An 18,411-nucleotide genomic window follows, 5' to 3' on the forward strand; every position below is an offset into this window, starting at 1 on the left:
ACTATTCTCTTCTCAAAATTGTGAGTGCTACAGTGCTGCCTTTACTATGAGGGAGCAGGTCATGCTCTCAGTTCATCCCGATCCTCCACCCCACGGCCAGATGCTGTCCACATTCAGATGTTCCAGCACCTTTCTCTTGCAGGCAAGCACTTTCTGATTAACATGTACAACTGCATCAGGGCAGAGGGCACATTTCCCAGACTTTGGTGTGAAACCACCATCATACCCATACCTAAGCCTGGTAAGGATACAAACCTTCCTTCTAGTTATGGCCCCATCTCTCTCACCAACTGCATTTACAAAGTGATAAAATGTATGATTCATGCCCGGCTGGTCTGGTGACTCGAGTGACGCAATTTACTAACGAATGCACAATGTGGATTCCGAGCACGGCGTTCAGCAGTTGACCACCTAATTATTTAGTCCACCCATGTCATGAATGGTTTTCTGTGGAAATCCCAGATTGTGGTCATGTTTTTCGATTTGTAGAAGGCCTACGACAACTGCTGGAGGACTGGTATCCTTCATGCTCTCTACACGTGTGGCTTCCGTGGCCACCTACCCTGTTTTCTTGAGGAATTGTTAAAGGACAGAGTTTTCAAGGTGCATGTAGGTGCTGCCTTGTCGGACACCTTTATCCAGGAATACGATGTGTCTCAGGGTTCCATTTTGAGCGTCACCCTCTTTGCTGTCGCCATTAACCCTATAATGGCCTGTCTCCTGCTGGGCATTTCCAGCTCCCTTTTTGTTGACGATTTTGTCACCTATTGCAGTTCTCCACGGACCTGTCTCACTGAGTGGTGTCTTTAGCGTTGTCTTGACCGTCTTTACTCTTGGAGCGTCGACAGTGGCTTTCGTTTTTCCACTGACAAAACTGTCTGTATGAATTTCTCGCAGTGCAAATGGTTTCTCCCACCTTCTATTCATCTTGGGCCTGTTGCCCTACTGTTCATTGAAACTACAAAATTCCTGGGGCTCATGCTTGATAGGAAACACTTTTGGTCCTCCCACGTGTCTTACCTGGCAACCCGCTGTACGCAGTTCTTCAGTGTCCTACATGTCGTCAATGGTACGTCCTGGGGTGCTGATCGAACCACCCTCCTCCATTTGTACAGGTCCCTTGTCCACTCGAAACTGAACTATGGGTGCTTTGTTTATGCATCCCTCTTATGCTGTCTCAACACTATCCACCATCTTAGCATCCATTTGCCACTAGTGCCTTTGACACTAGCCCAGTTGAGAGTCTGTATGCTGAAGCTGCTGGACTACCACTTTCCTACTGCCGTGACTTTCTCCTCAGCAGGTATGCATGCCATTTGTCTGCCATGCATGGCCACCTATCCTATGCCTCCTTCGTTGATGATTCCCTTGATTGCCAATATGGGGTGCTTCCCTCTTCTCTGTTACCTCCTGGAGTCCGCTTTTGGCACTTGCTATGGCGGCTTAACTTCACACTTCCTGCAACTTTCCCAATGGGTGTGAATTGTTCACCACCTTGGCGTCCTGAAGCAACCCATGTTAACCTTCGCCTTCATTCGCTTCCTAAGGACACTACTCCAGCCTCGCTCTATCGTATTCAGTTTCACGACCTTCGCATGGAACTTCACAATAGTACCTTTGTGTACACTGATGGCTCTTGGACTGACCGTGGGGTTGGGTGTGCCTTCGTCATTGGCACCTGTGTTTTTTGATATCGGCTTCCGGCACACTGCTCAGTATTTACAGCCAAGCTCTTCGCCCTGTATCAAGCCACGGAGTGCATTCTGCAAAACACAGATTTTTCAGTTGTGTCCTCTGCTCGGACTCTCTCAGCACCCTTCAAAGTCTATGTGCACTGTACACCGCCCATCTCTTAGTGCAGCAGCTCCAGGAAAACTGTCACTTGCTCAGTCTTGGTGGAGCCACTGTGATGTTTATCTGGGTTCCTGATCATGTTGGTCTGCCAGGAAACAAGGCTGCTGATGCTGCTGCCAAGGCTGCAGTCCTCGTACCTCAGCCCACTAGTTCTTATATTCCCTCTGACGATCTCTGTGTTTCTGTCTGTCAAGAGGTGTCCCTTTGACATCGCCAATGGTCCTTCCTTCAAGGGAATAAGCTCTGGCTTATTAAGCCTCTCCCAGCGGCTTGGACGGCCTCCTCTCAGCCCTGGCGGGAGGAGGTCATTTTAACTGGGCTGCGTATTGGGCACTGCCTTTTTAGCTATCATCAATTGATGAGTGGCACTACTGCACCACTTTGTGCACCATTTTTTAACCGTTTACGTTCCCGCTTGGGTTTGCCGTCTTGAGTTATCGGCCATTTTAGCAAATGAAACGCGGGTTGTTGACCACATTTTACTTTTTATCCGCCAAACCAATATGACAAAGGCCATTTAATATTTAATTTTGGACCTCCATTTCTGTATGGTGTCGCTTTTAGCCCTTTCTCCATGTCCCTGTTTTTAGCTGTCTTCTCTAATGTCACTTGGGACTGATGTTTTAACTCTTCTGTCTTCGTGTTCTATACTTTTGACTTTAATATAATAGAGGGAAACATTCCTTTAGATACGTACTTTTGACTTTGACGTGTATGACCCCAGTTGTTTTTTGTGCCCTAAAGCAGAACAAAATCTCTCTCTCTCTCTCTCTCTCTCTCTCTCTCTCTCTCTCTCATGCACACACACACACACACACACACACACACAGACACACACACAGACACACACACACACGTGTGGGAGTGTACAGGGGTGAGGTGGAGAGAAGGTAGGGCAGCTAGTTGCACATGGGAGATTCGACGGATGGGAGGGGAAGGGGGGGGGGGGAGGTTAGTGGAAAAGGAAAAAAGCTGAGGGTGTGTTGGTGAAATAGAGGGCTGTGTAGTGCTGGAATGGGAACAGGAAAGGGACTAGATGGGTAAGGACAATGACTAATAAAGCTTGAGACTAGGAGTGTTACGTGAACGTAGGATATATTGCAGGGAGAGTTTCCATCTCACAAATCTGGAAAGCTAATGTTGGTGGGAAGGATCCAGATGGCACAGGCTGTGAAGCACTTATTGAAATGAAGAATGTTGTGTTGGACGGCATTCTCAGCAATGGGGTCGGCGGCTATTCATGTGGACAGATGGCTTGTTGGTTATCATGCCCACACTGAATGCAGCACAGTGGTTACAGCGTAGCTTGCAGATCACATACTGGTTTCACAGGTAGCTCTGCCTTTGATGGGATAGGTGATGTTAGTGACGGACTGCAGTAGGTGGTGTTGGGATGATGTATGGAACAGATCTTGCATCTGGGTCTATTACAGGCGGCCGAATCCTGAAGGGGATATCCCGGCCAATAAATGCCATATGATCATTTCATTTTACATGGATATGAGCCATGAGGCAAGGAGTTGGGAAAGGGGTTTTTGTAGGGATGGACAAGGATATTGTGTAGGTTCGGTGGGTGGTGGAATACCACTGTGGGAGGATTTAGTACATTTAGAGGGGGACTACTTGTCACTACAGAGGTGATGGCCATGGGTGGCTAGGATCTATGGAAGGGACTTCTAAGTATGGAATGAGTGGCGACTTTCGAAGTGGAAGTATTGCTAGAGGTTGGTAGATTTGATATGGACAGAGGTACTGATGTAGCCATCTTTAAGGTGGAGGTCAGCATTGAGGAAGGGTGGCTTGTTGGGTTGAGTAGGACGAGGTAAAGTGAATGGGGGAGAAGGTGTTGTGGTTTGGGAGGAATGTGGATGTCTATTTTCGACAGTCCTTGTTGGTCGAAAGCTCACTTTCCAATAGTCTTTTTGTTGTGCCTATCTGCAACTCAACACACACACTATATGGTGAACAAATATCCTTTTCATAATATTGTGACATTTCATCCTGGATTTTCCATTGTTTGATTTAATGTGGAAGGAAAAAAAAACAAACAAAAAACCAGATAGGTGAAATGACAGTATACAGGAAAGATTTGATGATGCCAGCGGTGTTGATTTGTTGCCAAACAAAGGTGTAGGGACTGTTACAGACAATTAAAACTTCACTTTCTGTGAAATTACCCTATTATGACTCTCCTGACTAGAAGACATAGCTTACTCTGTCACATAATTGGATTTGTGGGAGGGGGGACCAGATCGCCAGACACTAGTTTTGGGAGACCGCTCATCAGCTGTGATCTAGAGACTAGCTGACAGCACATTTATCTATACTTCTCCTTAAATAATTTTTCAACTCTGGCATCAATACTGCTTTCAGTGTCTCAGTTTTACCACTCCTACATAATTTCATAATACGATCAAATTTCTGGCAGATGTCACTAACTTCAGATGAGCTGCTTATTGAGTGATGACATTACTGTTTAATCCCTCAGTGCTCAACCAGCCTACCAACTCACACTTAAATGTTGAAATTATGCATGTTGACACTGTTCCTACTTAACAGGTGGTGCAGGCAGAGGCTAAAAATGCCCCACCTTCTAGTATCCTTACTGCCATACCTAGGTACCCCTAAAACCATCATCCAGTGGAACTGTATTGGTCATTTTCACCACCTAGCAGAACTCTGACACCTACTTTACTTTTACCAACAATATCTATAGCCCTCAAGGAAACTTGATTCTTTGCAACATATAGCTTTACCTTATGTAATCTCAGTGCCTACTTCAAAAATACAGTTGGCTCTGAATGAGCTTCAGGTGGTGTCTTCACATTGGTGCTTGTGGAGACCTTTATTGGTCAAGTTCTGCTCAGTATAGTGCTGCAGGCTGTATCTGTTCACATACAGGCTGACAACTATTGAACTATATGAAGAAAAACATACAATAGTTACAAACCATGACATGTACACACTTTATTCAACATGTAAATGTCACTACAGATATTCAGATTTTGGTTATGATATGTTCAATGTGCCTGCCATCATTGGCGATGATGTGCTGCAGACAAATAGCGAAATTCTGTGTGACGTGTTGAAGTGTCGGAATGTCGATGCTGTCGATGACCTCCTTGAATGGCTGTTTTCAGCTCAGCACTGATTTTAGGGTTATTGCTGTACACCTTGTCTTTAATATAGCCCCACAGAAAGGAGTTGCATATGTTCAGATCCAGAGAATATGGTGGTCAATTGAGGTCCATGCCAGTGGCCTCTTGGTACCCCAAAGCCAGAATGTGGTCCCCAAAGAGCTCCTCCAGGACATCAAACACTCTCATGTTTCGATGGTGTTGAGCTCCATCTTGCATGAACCACATCTTGTCGAATTCAGGGTCACTTTGGATAATAGGGGTGAAATCATCTTCCAAAACCTTCATGTACCATTCAGTAGTCACTGTGCCATCAAGGAATATCGCACCAATTATTCTGTGACTGGACGTTTCACACCACACAGTCACCTATTGAGAGACTTCTAAATCGCAAAATGCATATTCTTAGTCCCCCAAATGCACCAATTTTGTTTATGATGAGCCCATCCAAATGAAAGTGGGCTTTGTCGTGAAACCAAACTGTACTGCGCATACTAATTCCCATCATGCCACGTGGGCAACCATGCATTTTGAACATCCTAACGCAGAAATTATGACAATTTTACTTCATACAGTTCAATAATTGTCACCCTGTACATACAACTATGGATTTTACTCTCTGAGACGCCTATCTCCCTCTGGACAGGGAACCGACAGCAGAGATAACTAACATGATCCATCAGCTACCTTTACTTTTTCTCCTCGTGAGTGGTTTCAAGGCCCACAACCCATTGTGAGAAAGAGTCATAAGACACTAAATTGAGGTGCCCTAATTGAACAATTAATCAAAGACCTTGACCTATGTTTGCTAAACAGCGACACCCCATCTCATTTTGGTGTGGTACATGGAACATATACAGCCACAATTCTCTTGATTTGTACCCCCAGCTGCCTCTCCTCAATCAGATGGTGGAAACAGTATGATCTGCAACCATTCTTATTTGCTGTAACCCTCCCACATTGATACCCAACCAAACACCATCAGTAATGGGTCTTCGAGAGAGCTGATGGGCATATTTTCAATGCCACCCTGTCATCCAAAGCTGTTCTACAAGGGGATATCACAGACTTAATACAGGATATAGGACACAGGACACAGCTACTTTAGTATTAAAAGCACTGACTAGGTAATTCCCCTTTTCTCGGGAACATCTCATTGGAAACTATTTAGATGATGGAAACATGAAATTGCTTAGGCAAACAAACATCAAAGTTGGGTGCTCCAACATGAGAATCGTCGTCAGTGGGAAAACTTCTTTACCTTTAAAAGGCTGTACACGTGGCTCACTGCCTTATGACCCACCAAAAGTAAGGAGGTTGGGAAAGGTATGCTGCTATCATAAGGAGCCATACCTCTTTTTCACAGATGTGGACCAATATTATCTGTTGTCACCAGCTAACAACAGTATTTCCAGTTTCCTCGAAGATGGCAACATCCATTCTGACTGTACTGTTATCATAGAATACTATGCAGCACACTACCCTTAAGCATCTGCATCCGGCAACTACCCTTCATCGTTCCATAAAGGCGACAGATTGGTATAAGATAAGAACCTGCCTTTCACTACGCAATGTTCGGAACCATTTAACACTCATTTCAGTGAAAAAGAACTCCTCAACACTCTACTTTATGTAGCAATAAGATCCACAATTTGTCTAATTTCACTCTTTCTTCTTTTCTGTTATAATTGTTTTTCGGCTTTTGGATTTCTACGACCTCTCTGCAAAACCTAGCATAGCAACAATTGGATCTTGATAAAATCGTAGTATTCGATGAAAATAAGTGTCCTTGCTTTATTTGCTACTACTGATTTATCTCTGTTTCTCAGGCAATAATTGTGCTAGTGTTCCTTAAGCCAAATATTTATACATTATTTTATAGTTCTTATGTACACATGACCATGTGCCTTAGACCATAGGCAGTTTCAAGGCCCAAAACCCGTTGTGAGAAGGTGGTACGACATCTGAAGTGCTCTGAGTGAATAATCACAGATCTTGACCTATGTTTATTAAACAATGGCACTCCAACTAATTCTAGAGTGTAGAACATAACACAGCCATCATTCTCCAAATTCTACCCAGCCACCTCCCCTCAATCCAGTGGTGCTTACACAATAATTGCTTTGTGTGTGTGTGTGTGTGTGTGTGTGTGTGTGTGTGTGTGTGTGTTTTTTTTACTGTCCGGAAATAGTACTGTCAGATGAGAGCGATTTTGAAAACCATAGCTGTTATGTCAGAAACATTGTTACTCATAAATGTTCACAAAAGCTGCCAATGTAAACTACCACATTCCAGTAAATTGGGGGGAGGCTGAAATTAAGGCTTAGATTATCAAAGGGAAAAAAGGGTCTTATGACCTCAAAGGTTCAGTCTCTTTCAATCCCCGTCCCCCTTTCTACTGCATCCACTTTCAACATTTAAAAAAAAATCGTCATAACACACTTTGGATTTGCAGACTCACCACCATGTTATCAATTTAATTTAAGCATCTACAATAACAAAATTATATATAATGTGGAGCACAAAAAGGGTTGCTATGTGTAAAATATGGCAACAGTGCAAGCGACATTAAACTTATGGTTCAGTAGCAATTGGAAATTATTGTTAAAGATCAAAAGAAGATTTCTTTGTTTGCAGATAAGAGTGTTTTTTTAAGTTTCTGTGGAAACTGCTTGCTTGCTTTGCTTGGTATGTGGGGAGGGGCAGGGGTGATGCTTGCATTCCCAACCATTTATCAAGAAACATACAATTTAATGTGGAAACTAAACCAAGGAACAACGGAATAATACATTTTAAAGAGAAATAATATAAATAATTTGTGTGTATTGTAATGTTATGCCTATATTAAAAAAAATAGTTCTTCCAGTACTCCCAGAAAAGTATAGTCACTCATATTTATTTTCATATGTATTGCTTAGTTTTCCTATTATTCTTCTTAAATTATTTCTTATCAACTTACAGAACACCTAGACCATTGGAGAGGGTAAAACATTTATCAAGTGCCTCTCCCAATAGGCGGAAATATGATGCATGGAAAACTAGAAATAACTCAAAAAATATTGCTTGTGTCCTTGGTATGTCCAGAGAGCAACACACTGAAGGAAGTTCAGATGAAGATTTTACTCATGTAAGAAAGCAGGGAGCAAACAAGTCACATGTTGCCAAATATGCAACACCACCATCAGCTAAGAAAATTAGGCGACCTGTGCTTATTGTCTCATCATATAAGAAAAAGAAATTATGTCAGTCACATGGGCGAAGCCCCAAAAAACACAAGAAACAGTCAGGCAGTGCCAAGAAAAGAGTGTTTAAACCTTGTCCTGAGTGTTACTGTCCAGGAATAGTTCTGTCAGATGAGAGTGATTCTGAAAACCATAACTGTTACATCAGAAACATTTTTACTCATAAATGTTCTAAAAGCTGTCGATGTAAAATACCACATTCCAGTAGATTAGAGGCAACGAATGTTGGAATGAACCACCCCAAGAAATCCTATGGGAGAAGAGTCCAAAAAGGCAAATCAGTTACAGATAAAGATCTTCAGTCATTGTTAAGTGCTAGAGATATGATAAATTATTCTCCTCAATCAATTTTCCTACGTAGGCTGCGGCGTCAATCACAGTCTATTAGAAATGTGCTGTTTAAAGACACTGCAACCCAAACAAAGAAAGGTGGCATTGTACACAGTGCAGAAACTTCAGATGAGGATGGAAGTAGTTCTCAAGAGAATATAATTAAACACGATGTTAAATTAAAGAAATGCAAGTGCAGGAATAAATCTGAACAGTTGAGTGCTGGTTGTGGATTAGAAACACCCTTAAGAAAGGTAAGTGATTTGCAAATATTTTATATTTCAGTAGTTTCCATGGAAGTTAGTGAGTCATTTGACTGTAACTGGTAAATGATACAGCTATATGTTCAAGGAATTAAAATTAATTTTTTCATTCAAATAATGTTTGCAGGAGCATCCAGATACTGTTAGTAAAAGGGTAAAAGTTCATAATTATGGGGACCAGCTACGCATTAAAGATCTTGGCAAGTATCGCCGGATGCATTGGTTTGACTGCCATGCAGAAACCCCTGATTTTTATGCACGAAATCCACGATTGGCCTTCAATCATAATTGTGAGTGTGGTAATTATGTATTTTTTAAAATAAGAACTAGTGGTTTTTTTAAAAAATAAGATCTGTTACTTTCCACAGCATTGTAATACAGTATTTCCACATTTGCCCTCAAAATATTATGTTTCATTTCCTGACAGTCCTTTAAGGCATTACATCTTAACCAATGAAAACACTGGTGTAAAACTTTAGAGACTTGAGAGGCACATCAAGGTGTCATCTGCAGAAGAGTCCACAACTTGCTTCTTCATTTGAACCTTGAACGTGCAGACAACCTGTTCCGCCTCGCCATTAGATTGGGAGTGGAGCAGCAGTCGTGTAACGAATGTCTTGATGGGCACAGAAATCACGGAAGGTCTGAGAGACAAACTGTGGACATTAATCTGCCACAATCATGTAAGAAAATCGTTAAATTAAATAAAAATTTCTCTCTTTTTGGAGAGGGCCTGAATTGTAAACACAGTTGATGTGGAAGGACAATGGATAACGTACAGAAATGTTGAGGAAGCATAGACAACCAACAACCAGTAAGAATTTAGGAAGAGACTCAAAAAATCAACAGACACACACCCACAGATGCTGTGGTGCAGGTCACAGACTGCGTGTGTTGTTCGCAGTGCTGCTTATTGTGTAGCACACTCACAAGGGGAGGCCGCCAGTTGTGAAATTCAGATTCGATTCATACTGCGCATAATAAAACCTCATGGCCAGAGGTGTAATGTGGCAATGCACCAAGATGCACTTCTCAGCCGTTGTCGAGAAAATCGACAGTTAAAAGCAACCATTGCGGTGAAATACTCTCTACGATTAATAATTTTCTACAGCGTCGTGGCGCAGCGGTAAGCGCTCGGGTTTGTAATCCGAAGGTCGCCGGATCGAATCTCACGCCATGCAACCTTTTCTTTTAGTATTTGTTTTTTGTAATTCAAATGTGTGTGTGTATAAAAACAAAGATGATGTGACTTACCCTGGCAGGTTGATAGATACACAAACATACACACAAAATTCATCATCTTTGTTTTTAGATATATTTTTCCCACGTGGAATGTTTCCCTCTATTGTGCGTGTGCGCGTGCCCGTGCCCGTGCGTGTTTGTTGAAACTGTAACTTAAGATTAACACGGGCTTGATGGTGTTTTTGTATCCAGAAAGTAACAATGTTGAAGTTTTCAATCGCGCACTATCTATCCTCTAATATAGCACTTAAACTAAAACCAAAACCTTCAAGGCAACCTGTAGAAACGTGTAATGTACTGGTTCTACTACAGCTCTCCAGCAGAGAAACATTGGGTTCTAACAGGGCAGATGTGTGGACTGGACTACAGAAGAAGAACTGGTTTCTGTGGGAGGAACAGATAACCGCAGCATCATATGCCAAATTAAGATTTTCGTAAATCACTTAATGGCAGATGGTGGGATGGTTCATTTGAAAGGGCACCGAGCAAGGTGGTGCAGTGGTTAGCACACTGAACTCGTGTTAAGGAGAATGACGATTCAAACCACGTCTGACCATCCAGGTTTAGATTTCCCGTGATTTCCCTAAATTGCTCGAGGCAAATGCGAGAATGGTGCCTGTGAAAGGGCATGGCCGATTTCCTTCCACATCCTTGACACAACCTGAGCTTGTGCTTGTCTTTAGTTACCTCAATGTTGACAGGACATTAAACCCAATCTTCCTCCATTTTCTTGGAAAGGGCACAGTCAGTCATCTTCCCCCATCCTTCCCCACCCTGAGCTTGTGCTTCATCTCTAATGACTTCGGCAGCATTAGGGCCTAATTTCCTTTCGTTTCTCCTCCTCTGCCTCCTTGGTTGAAGAAAATAAAAAAAGCTTCAGATAATTGTAATTCATGTCTGTTGTTAAGTGTTAACCACACCCTGAATCCCGAAGACCCAGCCAAATGTAAATAAATTTAGTTACTGTTGTTATTTATCAATGCTTATACTAAGTTGCCTCTAATTTAAGTAGTAAACAACACACACAGAGTTAATTGTCAACTAAGTGCATGGCACCCTCCATGGATGCCACCCACACTACAACAGTCAACTCCTCAGCAGACTTTTTATTAATGCCTAGAAGAAACAGTAGATCCCTCAGTTGTAAGATCAAAAACCTCCAAGGCAATGCCACAGCATGAGCACTCTGAGGGAGTTATGCAAGAGTGTTCCTACTAACGGACTGGGTTACAGTCAGACCATTTGTCAGGTGTTGCAGCAATGCCAACTGCTTGATGTTCATGACAGTGATGATGTGCTAGGTGAGTTCAGTGGTGGCAGCTCCAGACATGGACTAGAGGCAAGTTGGAAATGAGTGTCAGTGTCCATCAAAGTCTCTAATCGAGGTGGTGTACTGCAGTGGTAAGGAACTGGCCTCACATTTGGGAGTGCTGGAGTTCAAATCCCCATCCAGCCAGTCAGTTTTGAGTTTTCAGTGGTTTCCTTAAATCACTTAAAGAAAATGCCGGGATTGTTCCTTTGAGAAGGATATGAGTTAATTCCTTCCTCATCTTCCTCTAATCTGAGCTAGTGCCCTGTCTCTACTGACCACATAATTCAATAGGACATTAGAGTTTAATCTACCTTCAATTTTCTCATCTGGGTCCACCGCTATCGAATCATCTGTTTAGCCCATTCCGATGGCTGTGATCGGGCTGATTAAGGACAAAGCTCCTACTGCTGCTGTTGAGTTTCTGGCAGCGGCAGTTGCATAGAGAAAATTGGGGAGGCAGAGGAGCTACGGTACCAGACGGTCATCTTAGGGTAGCAAGACTGCAGCTATTTTTTACCTTGAGTAATACAGCCATGACGGCAAACATGTCGCTGCTGACAAGTGCTCAGTGCCTACAGTCCATCTTGCACGTGAAGAAGGTATGCAGTGAGACTAGGTTGCTCTTGCGAAAGAGAGGCTGCTGCAGTGGCAGATCCCGTGGATGTGCCTGCAGCAAGTCAAGGAGTGTGTAATGTCAGTGATCTAAAACATCTGAGCTCATCGGAGCTGTAACATGGAACAGACAGTGTCCAGTAACACACTAATCAGGCTTCTTCTAATGTTGCACATTGTGTAATTTGTGTATCTGAGGCTTAAAAAGATTATTAGTGTCTAATCTACTGCTCAATTTTCTACAGGATGAAATGGAATAGTAATCAGATGGACGTGTGTACTGCACTTGCATGAAGAGGTAAACGAGTCTTCTTTGAACTGAGAACTGTTGTTTTGCATAAGGTTGTAGAATGCTCCTTTAGTGACAAATAGTGCTACTTCCATAGCTAATGCAAAGGGAAGCTTGATAAAGTGTTGATGGCTGCAAGCCACCAGCAGTTCAAGAATAGACTTAAATACCCAATATAAATACAGTCCAAAGGATGCTTCTGTGGTACAGGCTGAGAAATGCTGAGAGGACATGACCTGATCTTGTCCACATGCCAGTCGTGCACCAGCTGCTCTGTCAGCATCTATCTGGATCAAATGACCAACACCTTCATTCTGTTCATCTGCATAAGAATTGAGCAGTTGCAGCATTGAAGGGGTTCTGAAATGACTGTTGATAAGCTGCAGATTTCTTAGTGAGGAGAAGAATGCTGCACAAAGTATAAGGTGGTGATAATGAGAGAAGGTAAACTCCTGTGCCTCTGGAGTGTAGATTTGAAGACAATCAAGGTAGATGTGCTGATGTATTTGTCAAATGTGTAGAAGACGGCATATTGTTTCATTGCCTGGGTGATCTTATGAAAGGTAGGTGTGACTTTCTACAGTGTTGAGCAAAATCTCATAAGTCTGGAATGGACAGTTTTGTGTTCATTGCTTAAAAGGTCAGGGTTGACACTACATACAGAATGTGACTAGACAGATAGCAGGAGCTGTGCGAAGGGGTTGGGTGCTTCTTTAGTTTAGAGGCTCTTTGGGAAACTACACTCTAAAAGTGCACAGGACACACACATGAAGGTAGATCTAGAAACAATTTGTGTTGTAGTTGTAAATCGTCGTAGCTGTGTTGGGAAAGAACCAGAATTCCAAGTGCTAATAGAAAACACTGAATCTCAAATTGTCATCAGCACAGAAAGCTGGTTAAAGCCGGAAATAAACTCAACGAAAATTTTTATGAAGGACTTAACTCTTTTTCAGAAACGATAGATTAAATACAGTTGTTAGTGGAGTGTTTATTGCTGTCGGAAGTAGTTTACCTTTTACATAAATTGAAGTAGGTAGTCCCTGTGAGTTAGCATTGGTAGAAGTTATAGTTGACAACTGGAATAAGTAATGTTTTATTTCACAAAACCCCTGACTCAGATGGTACATTTGTTGAGCAGTTAAAAGAAAACTTGAGTCTTATTTCGAATACGTACCCCACTACAATTATAGTTGGTGACAACTTCAATCTTCCTTCGACATGTTGGGAAAAATGTGTGTTAAAGGCCAGTAGTAGGCACAAAAGTCACTCAAAATTGTACTGAATGCTTTCTCAGAAAATTGTTTTGAACATTTAGTTCAGGAGCCCACTTGAAGTGTAAACAGTTGCAAAAATATACAAATAATCCTTAAGAAATTGGGAACATCATGATGAATACAGGGACTAGTGACCACAGGGTTGTTGTAGAGACCGAATACTATAACATTAAAATCAAACAATTATAAATGCAAACTACATCTGTATAGCCGGCCGCGGTGGTCTAGCGGTTCTAGGCGCTCAGTCCGGAGCCGCGCGACGGCTACGGTCGCAGGTTCAAATCCTGCCTCGGGCATGGATGTGTGTGATGCCCTTAGGTTAGTTAGGTTTAAGTAGTTCTAAGTTCTAGGGGACTGATGACCATAGATGTTTAGTCCCATAGTGCTCAGAGCCATTTGAACCATTTGTATAAAAAAGAAGATATAAATTTGCTTGATGCTTTTCTAAAAGGTGATCTCCACTCCTTCCTATTTGACTGTGTAAGCATAAAGGAGATGTGGTTTGAATTCAAAAAAGTATATCAGTGGCAGTTGAGAGATATGCACCATATAAATTAATAAGTGATGATACTGATCCCCCGTTGTGCACAAAACAGGTTAGAAAACTGTTGCAGAAGCAATGGAAAAAGAATGCCAGATTTAAGAGAATGCAAAATCCCCAAGACTGGCGAAGTTTTACAGAAGCTCAAAATTTAGCCTGAGCTCAAGTGTGAGATGCTTTTAATATATTCCACAATGGAACCCTGTCTTATTATCTGGCAGAAAATCCAGACAGATTCTGGTCATATATAAAGTGCAAGGTCTGTTCAAAAAATTCTGGAACTTTGTCCATAAAATAATTCTGTGTATTCCATTTACTTATTGTGCATGATCTCCTTCGAGATTATTGTGTTTTGCCTACTTTCCGAATATGGGGTGCCTAGGAAACCTTCTTTCTCAGGTTGCTAGACAACAATTCAAGCAATTGGTATTGATGAATTTTTATTACAGAAAGATAATGACAATACTTAACTTTGAGAATTTAAAATGGTGTGTCATAAGCAATAGGCGACAGACAAAATAAGAAAATCTCTTCTGTATACACAACTCCTAATACAAGCAAAACAATGCAGTTCCTAAGTCACTGCTATAGAGCTCGTATAACAGCTAGTCTTCAACTGTGCCACATCTAGGTGGCGCAGTGCTTATGTTCTTTTCACCTAGAGGCCACTGCTGTCTTGGTGTTGTCCTAGAGAAGGGTCGGTCAGTGTACTATTGGCTGACATCTTCTTCACAGCCCTCTCTGCTCTACCATTCCTGACCATCATGCCTGCACTTGACTATTACGCGAGAACAGAAATATTCTCCTCCACAACTGATAAATCGCTCCCAATGCAGATTCCACTTCCGGAAGCTGTCTTGGTATGCCTCTTGCTGGATGGTACGAAGTGCCATCTGTGGATTGTCTTTTATCTCATCTATCATTGGAAATCTTTGTCCTTTCAATGGGCCAGGTCTGGAGAGTATGGAAGATGAGGCAGCACAGTAATTACTTTTTTTTATTTGCATTACTCAAGCACAACAGGGACAAGTTATTGTGATTCGAGAGCGATGAATTGTCTCCCCACATTTCAGGCCATTTTCTTCTCACATTTTCTTGCAGGCATCACAACACGTCCTGATAGTACCATTGATTAACAGTTTGCCCCTGTGGCACAAATTCATGAAGAACAATTCCTTCAAAGTCAAAAAAAAAACTATCAACATCTCTTTGACATTTGACCTGACCTTGAAATGTGGCAAGGTGCTGTGCACGAATGACCACGCTTCAGATAAGCAATAATTTTAAGAACTTCATTTGATAGCTAAGAATATGAGGTGGCTTCAGAAAGAAACCCGGTTGTTGTATGGGCAATGAAACTAAAGGTGTAGCCTTTTTAATTGAGTGAGTGCTGCTTAGACTGCAGCGGTATAGCAGAGAGGCGGATGGCCAGAGCGGAGGTAGCATGCCGGAGGGTTATGATAAGAGCCGAGTCAGGCGTGGTAGGCCAGCACAGTGAATTGTGAGAACATGAAGGCAGAAGGACACAGAAAAGCCAGGAGTAGCTTAGAAATATGACACAGTATCCACAGGTGAACACCCCTTGGGATGGAGAAGGTGGCCTGGTCTGACCAGAGGCTGCTGAAGGGTAAAAAAGTAGTTCATTTGAAAAAAAAACTTTAAATTAGAGCAGAGGCCCGAGTAAAATTTGCAGAAGAGTGTAAATCAAAAGTGCATATCTGCAGAAAGCGACAGGGGAAGTATAAGGTAAAATGTGTCTATTTTAAGGGAAAAGATGGTGGCTGATGTCACATGTTGTTTAGTGGGGGAGAAGGGCGCACAGCACGCCACTGTTGGGGACTCACTGTTCGACTGGGGAGCAGCACAGATGGCCAGCAGCTGCGCTCACGCAGGATTACAAACTAAGCTTTGCTTTTTGGCTAAGTCTGAATAAGATGGTGGCAAAGTAATGTTCGCATGGGTGGTGAAGTTATTTAGACCGTGAATGAATGTTTATCTTAATATGTGACAATTACTGAGGCATAGATGCAAATAGTTAATTGAGCAAAGCTTATTGCATTCGACAACATGAACACGGTAAGTCAGCTGCTGTGCTCACTCCTGCTATTGCAATTGTTTTCTGCCAATGATCATTATTACCAATTGGTTATGATCCTGTTTATTTTTGTGTGGGGTATCAAGTGTAAGTAAAGACTGAGTTCTGTGGCATCCAGTAATACAAGATCCTGGCCCGATGCATTAAAAGACCCTCATGGCAGCTGAGTGAATTGTATTAATATGATCACAATTGGGATTAAATTGATTGAGACAGCAACCAAATGCAATCGGTTTCCAACAGTGGTCTTGAACCCACTTAGAGGGGCATATCTGTCTGACCTATAAGTGGCAGGATTCTGGTGTGTAAACTATGATTTTGCAATTTGTTTGTAATAAATTGTATCAAAGGATTTTGAGGCCAACATGTCTCTAGAATGTAATTGCTTTTAGAAGATCTGTGTTGCAATATTTAGTAGCACCAAAATTCCTCTCCAAAACCTTAGTTCTACATACAGGGTGTTTCAAAGATGACCGGTATATTTGAAACGGCAATAAAAACTAAACGAGCAGCGATAGAAATACACCGTTTGTTGCAATATGCTTGGGACAACAGTACATTTTCAGGCGGACAAACTTTCGAAATTACAGTAGTTACAATTTTCAACAACAGATGGCGCTGCAAGTGATGTGAAAGATATAGAAGACAACGCAGTCTGTGGGTGCGCCATTCTGTACATCGTCTTTCTGCTGTAAGCGTGTGCTGTTCACAACGTGCAAGTGTGCTGTAGACAACATGGTTTATTCCTTAGAACAGAGGAGTTTTCTGGTGTTGGAATTCCACCGGCTAGAACACAGTGTTGTTGCAACAAGACGAAGTTTTCAACGGAGGTTTAATGTAACCAAAGGACCGAAAAGCGATACAATAAAGGATCTGTTTGAAAAATTTCAATGGACTGGGAACGTGATGGATGAACGTGCTGGAAAGGTAGGGCGACCGCGTATTGCAACCACAGAGGGCAACGCGCAGCTAGTGTAGCAGGTGATCCAACAGCGGCCTCGGGTTTCCGTTCGTCGTGTTGCAGCTGCGGTGCAAATGACGCCAACGTCCACGTATCGTCTCATGCACCAGAGTTTACACCTCTATCCATACAAAATTCAAACGCGGCAACCCCTCAGCGCCGCTACCATTGCTGCACGAGAGACATTCGTTAACGATATAGTGCACAGGATTGATGACGGCGATATGCATGTGGGCAGCATTTGGTTTACTGACGAAGCTTATTTTTACCTGGACGGCTTCGTCAATAAACAGAACTGGCGCATATGGGGAACCGAAAAGCCTGGTCTGGGCCGCCATTTCTTCCAAAGGAATCATTGGCCCATTTTTCAGATCCGAAACGATTACTGCATCACGCTATCTGGACATTCTTCGTGAATTTGTGGCGGTACAAACTGCCTTAGATGACACTGCGAACACCTCGTGGTTTATGCAAGATGGTGCCCGGCCACATCGCACAGCCGACGTCTTTAATTTCCTGAATGAATATTTCGATGATCGTGTGATTGCTTTGGGCTATCCGAAACATACAGGAGGCGGCGTGGATTGGCCTCCCTATTCGCCAGACATGAACCCCTGTGACTTCTTACTGTGGGGACACTTGAAAGACCTGGTGTACCGCCAGAATCCAGAAACAATTGAACAGCTGAAGCAGTACATCTGATCTGCATGTGAAGCCATTCCGCCAGACACGTTGTCAAAGGTTTCGGGTAATTTCATTCAGAGGCTACGCCATATTATTGCTACGCATGGTGGATATGTGGAAAATATCGTACTATAGTTTCCCAGACCGCAGCGCCATCTGTTGTTGAAAATTGTAACTACTGTAATTTTGAAAGTTTGTCTGCCTGAAAATGTACTGTTGTCCCAAGCATATTGCAACAAACGGTGTATTTCTATCGCTGCTCGTTTAGTTTTTATTGCCGTTTCAAATATACCGGTCATTTTTGAAACACCCTGTATTTGCTAAGTCCACAACCCACAGGGTGCCAAATGACGTACGAGCAGCTGAACTGCAGTTAAGGGCAGGTAAGATTACAGGTTAAGAAAGTGCGGAGGCTGACTACACTGCTGCCACACAGGTAAGGCACAAAGAGGACCTGCCACGCACCCCTGTAAATCTACCACTTACTGTACCAGACAGTTCAAAGGGCCCATAAGTTATAAGTTTGGGTTTGTCATTCTGCAGAGGGGATGTTACAAAGCGGTAAATCATCCTAG

The 18,411-nt window shown here is 42.5% G+C and overlaps 1 protein-coding gene across 2 annotated transcripts in view; it reads left to right on the forward strand.

Annotated features, from left to right (window-relative positions):
- The window catches only part of LOC124544885, a 79,983-nt gene that overhangs the window by 43,862 nt on the left and 17,710 nt on the right, over positions 1 to 18,411 (forward strand). For both annotated transcript variants that reach the window (XM_047123615.1, XM_047123614.1), the window contains exons 2-3: positions 7,953 to 8,817; positions 8,954 to 9,116. In XM_047123615.1, the coding sequence (XP_046979571.1) occupies positions 7,953 to 8,817; positions 8,954 to 9,116 (1,028 nt within the window). The remainder of the gene's footprint in view (positions 1 to 7,952; positions 8,818 to 8,953; positions 9,117 to 18,411) is intronic.

Source organism: Schistocerca americana, chromosome 8 (assembly GCF_021461395.2).
Source record: "Schistocerca americana isolate TAMUIC-IGC-003095 chromosome 8, iqSchAmer2.1, whole genome shotgun sequence".
NCBI classification, from domain to species: Eukaryota; Metazoa; Arthropoda; class Insecta; order Orthoptera; family Acrididae; genus Schistocerca; species Schistocerca americana.